This window comes from Scylla paramamosain, chromosome 14 (genome assembly GCF_035594125.1).
Source record: "Scylla paramamosain isolate STU-SP2022 chromosome 14, ASM3559412v1, whole genome shotgun sequence".
Lineage (NCBI taxonomy): Eukaryota > Metazoa > Arthropoda > Malacostraca > Decapoda > Portunidae > Scylla > Scylla paramamosain.
Window position 1 is genome coordinate 9,382,423 of NC_087164.1, and position 5,000 is coordinate 9,387,422.

Genomic DNA, 5,000 nt, shown 5'->3' on the forward strand with positions numbered 1-5,000 from the left:
ATATATATATATATATATATATATATATAGGTGGAATAAATACATAAATAAACAAACAAATAAACAGAAAAGCAGATAAAGAAATAAACATTGAACTATCTAAAAAAAAAAAACAGTACACTAACAAAGCAAAACCACGAAAAATATCAATCAAAATAACACAAATAGATACAATAATTAAACGCAGATAAATAAATAAATAAGCAAACAAATAAACAGATAAATAAATAGAAAAAAATAAATAAACAAAGAAATAACAATAAACCTAATTAAAAAAATAAAACACCACACTATCAAAACCAAACAAAACCACGAAATAAAAAACAAAATACAAAACACAGCAAACAAACCAAACTAGTAAACACACCCAGGTAACGCAAGACGAGACGAGCACAAGGAGCCAGCGAGTCCCGGGTCAAGAACACAGTTAAGCCCACCACCACCACCACCACCACCGCCACCACGTTAGTCACCTGCACGAGATGGCTGCCGTGTGAGGTGACGGGGTGGCCGGGGTAATAAAAAGGTGTGTGATGGACTTTACGTGCCCGGGATGGAAGGACGGATGAATTATGGAGTGGTGGTGGTAGTGGTGGTGGTGGTGGTGGCGGTCAAGAGCGGCAGCCTGAGATGGTCTGCTCACCTGACGGGAATGGCAAAGAGTAAAAATGGGCAGGAAAGTGTATATGAGTAAAGATGATGCAAGGGAGGCAGCCAGGCCGTGAGGTATCCAATTAAGGGAGAGGAGAGAGTGCTAGAATACTTGCGAGAGAGAGAGAGAGAGAGAGAGAGAGAGAGAGAGAGAGAGAGAGAGAGAGAGAGAGAGAGAGAGAGAGAGAGAGAGAGAGAGAGAGAGAGAGAGAGAGAGAGAGAGAGAGAGAGAGAGAGAGAGAGAGAGAGAGAGAGAGAGAGAGAGAGACAGACAGACAGACAGACAGACAGACAGACAGACAGACAGACAGACAGACAGACAGACAGACAGACAGACAAGACAGAGATAGACAAACTGAAACACATCCACACACACACACACACGGAAAGACGTCCGGACAGACTAACAGACAGAAGGGCTCGAGAGAAATGTATCCAGCCAGGAACAAGTGGGGACTCTTCTGCCGTTTATTTAACCTTGCACGCTGTAAAGAATTTCCTGTATCTCCCATAATAATCCTTCTGAGACCGACTCTCCATCTGCATGACTCTCTGACCTGAATAAGACGCTGTACTTATAAATAGCTACTCAAAATAAACTAAGCTTGCCAAAGAGAACTGACTACTCATGCACTGGGAGAAACGAGACCTTTGCAAGAAGAGTCCACGCATTACCTGTCATAACTTTAATAACGACTAACTTACTTACAGATGTTTAAAACCCTTTCACTGCGATACAAAACAATTAACAGCATAAAAAAGTAATGCACGCAATCTATATAAGTATATGCAAGAAAGAAGGGGATTAAAACGAGTAGATTTTTCAACTTCTACCCAATTTAAAGATCGAAGGTGATTGTAGGACAAGTGAAGATGTCTGAGAGCGATTAGTAATTAATGAAAGTTGTACTAAATAGCAGTCACAGGGTTAAAGGTTTTGGTGTTTTATCTCCGCTATCTTTAAGTGCTATAATGGAAGTTACCGTAGTTTTCAAGGATGTTCTCATGATCCCATTGCTGGCTTAAGGAGAATTCTGTTCATCTATGAGAAAAACAACCAATGAAAACCTAATCAGTCATCTATATGGCCTCTGAAAAATAGTCATGATGAGGGAACACAGTTTAAGAATACCAGCCTGCATCTCCGCCAAATATTAACTGTAATCTTGGATAGTGCATATCTTTAGCGACACTGCTCTCCACACCTTGTTTTGACTCATGTTTTATTCAAGTCTCCATAACTTTTTTTAAGCTCTTATACGGTTGATCATTATAACACTCCAACGTCCAACTAGTTTTCCTCATTACTTCTAAGATTGTATTACCTTAATCTACAGCACAAGTTTGTCTCTTCCTCGCTCAGTATAAAGATTTCTCGAAAACTAAAACTAAACTGGTCGATTTTTTTTCTCGCTTCTACGTGTGTGTGTGTGTGTGTGTGTGTGTGTGTGTGTGTGTGTGTGTGTGTGTGTGTGTGTGTGTGTGTGTGTGTGTGTGTGTGTGTGTGTGTGTGTGTGTGTGTGTGTGTGTGTGTGTGTGTGTGTGTGTGTTTGGCTCGGGGTGGATGTGAGGGGGAGAACGGCATTATAAGCGTATTTTTTCTTTACCCTATCTCCTTGCTGTGTGAATAAAAAGTCATTCCCACGCTAAGGTAGACAGTTGAATTCCATCTCCCAAATCAAGAAACTGCACAAGGTTATGTTTTTCCTTCAGTCGTAACTACCTCATTCCCACGGTGAGCCAAACATCACCTCGTTCTTTCTAATCAATACAACTGGTTTGCTGCCCAAGTTTTTCATTCTCCTACCTTTTGTTTTTCTTCGTCGTCTGCTTCCAGTGACTATACTCACCCTTAGAATTTATGTAACCCCTTCCAAGGCCAACTGCAGATAACGAGTTAATTGTGCCTCAGTCAATTTCGTTATCTTTGGTAATCTTTTGTTGTCCGTCATCATAACCCTTTGTTTGCTTTGTGCCAGCTTTCGTCAGGTGTCACAGTTACCTTTTGTGTACACTTCTCCTATAAGAAGTTTTATTTATCTATTTATTCATTCATTTATTTATTCACTTATTTATTTATTTATTTTTTTTTTGCACTTACATGTCACTATTCATAACCGGAAGGAAAAAAAGCAAAAAATGTAAGTTAAAGCTGTGCTGAGCTGCAAAAATAAGTAAGTAGTAAATAGTGAAGCTAAGCGGTAACTTGATACACCTTCATACTTTACTACGCCAGCAGGGAGAGAGAGAGAGAGAGAGAGAGAGAGAGAGAGAGAGAGAGAGAGAGAGAGAGAGAGAGAGAGAGAGAGAGAGAGAGAGAGAGAGAGAGAGCACCAGCTAGCCACCCTTCAGGACAAACGGGGGGCAGGGGACAGCAACACGTCAAGGCAGCAAGTACTCACCAATCTTCTGACTGAATATCTTGTCGAAGTTGACCTCGCCCATCTTTTCCAAGTGTTTGTGCATCACGCTCCTCACGCTGCAAGGAATACACACCATGCCATTAGAGCCTCGCCCTGCACACACACACACACACACACACACACACACACACACACACACACACACACACACACACACATAAATATCACAAATTAACTTTAAAAGAAGGGACATGACGAGCTTGACTCAATCCGGCAAAAATACAATTAGATAAGAATAATTAGGTAAGGTAAGAACACACACACACACACACACACACACACACACACACACACACACACACACACACACACACACACACACACACACACACACACACACACACACACACTCTTTTCTGCATCTCACGTCCACACACCGCCACTCCCACCCGCCGCTGCTACAAAAAGGCTGGTTAATAGCCAAGGGAGGCAATATTCATAATTTTCCACGATTTAATTAAATGTGTGTGTGTGTGTGTGTGTGTGTGTGTGTGTGTGTGTGTGTGTGTGTGTGTGTGTGTGTGTGTGTGTGTGTGTGTGTGTGTGTGTGTGTGTGTGTGTGTGTGAATATACAGATGGACAAATTATATGTAGGTAGACAGCGACAAACAAACAGATAGATACAAATGGTAATATTACTTCTCTGATCCCTCAATATCAAGTACAATTTCTCTCTCTCTCTCTCTCTCTCTCTCTCTCTCTCTCTCTCTCTCTCTCTCTCTCTCTCTCTCTCTCTCTCTCTCTCTCTCTCTCTCTCTCTCTCTCTCTCTCTCTCATATGGGACGTCATACCGAACCAAAGTCACTCGTCAAGTGAAGTCACATCTAATCCAGTCCCAAGTTTCTAGAAATAGCGCCTCGAGTCAGTCTCCACCCACAGCAGCAAGTCCTGCCTCAAGCACGCATACTCACTAATACTCCCTCCCTCTCCTATACACACTGTCCTGACGCTATACAAGAAATGCGTGTGGCAAGGAATATTTACACACACACACACACACACACACACACACACACACACACACACACACACACACACACACACACACACACACACACACACATAGAGGTCAACACAGGCTTGTTCCTCCGTTTAAATCATGGACGTGAACATGTTACAATAGTAGAGTTATGATGCAATGAAATAAAAGTGCAGTGTTTTATATTCTGAAGTTGCAGCGCGATTCAGTGTTAGCATAGTAGTGTTATAAAATCAAAGGAGCATTACTGGTGGTTTTATGCTTTTAAATTCCTGCATGAATCAGTTTTAGAAAGGAAGAGTTACCAAAGTAGATACTGTTGGATGCTTTACGCTCTCAAGCTGATGTATGACTCAATGTCACGATGCAAGATGTACTCGTAAAAGCAAAAATGGTGGTTTCATATAATTAAACTGCTTTTGCGAATCAATTATTTTCTCTTTTTATGTTATTTGCTCAATAAACTAAGGTATATTCTTTTATCGATTTACTACATGCGAACGGGAGGATTAAGAGAATGGCTGTACTAGTTAAAAAAAAATAAACACAATTGTGCAGAGTATACAACACGACACTCAACTTATCCTCCATACCAAAAATAAACATACGTACGCACAGAATCAAAAACAAAAACATAGGATTTAAGACATTAATATATCAAGATTACGTGAGGCGCACGGAGGTTAACATGAGGACACCAGCCACCACCAAACACCAAACAGAACAACAAGAAAACTGAATCCGATCATTTCTTTCTGACGATACAAAGAATCGAATAGGTGAAAGAAATCAATAATCTCTGGCAAATAAAGTAAATAAAGTAAAACAAAGGATATACAGATAAAAGAGTAGAGATATGAGCTAAAAATCACATCACGACACAACACAGCAAAAGATGAGCAAGAATATACAGAGAGAAGGCAAAAAAATGAACAAAAAATTATATG

The 5,000-nt window shown here is 40.5% G+C and overlaps 1 protein-coding gene across 1 annotated transcript in view; it reads right to left on the reverse strand.

Moving 5' to 3' along the window:
* The window catches only part of LOC135106816 (G protein-coupled receptor kinase 1-like), a 159,982-nt gene that overhangs the window by 66,174 nt on the left and 88,808 nt on the right, over positions 1-5,000 (reverse strand). Inside the window, exon 2 of the mRNA XM_064016150.1 lies at positions 3,054-3,130. Within this exon, the coding sequence (XP_063872220.1) occupies positions 3,054-3,130 (77 nt within the window). The remainder of the gene's footprint in view (positions 1-3,053; positions 3,131-5,000) is intronic.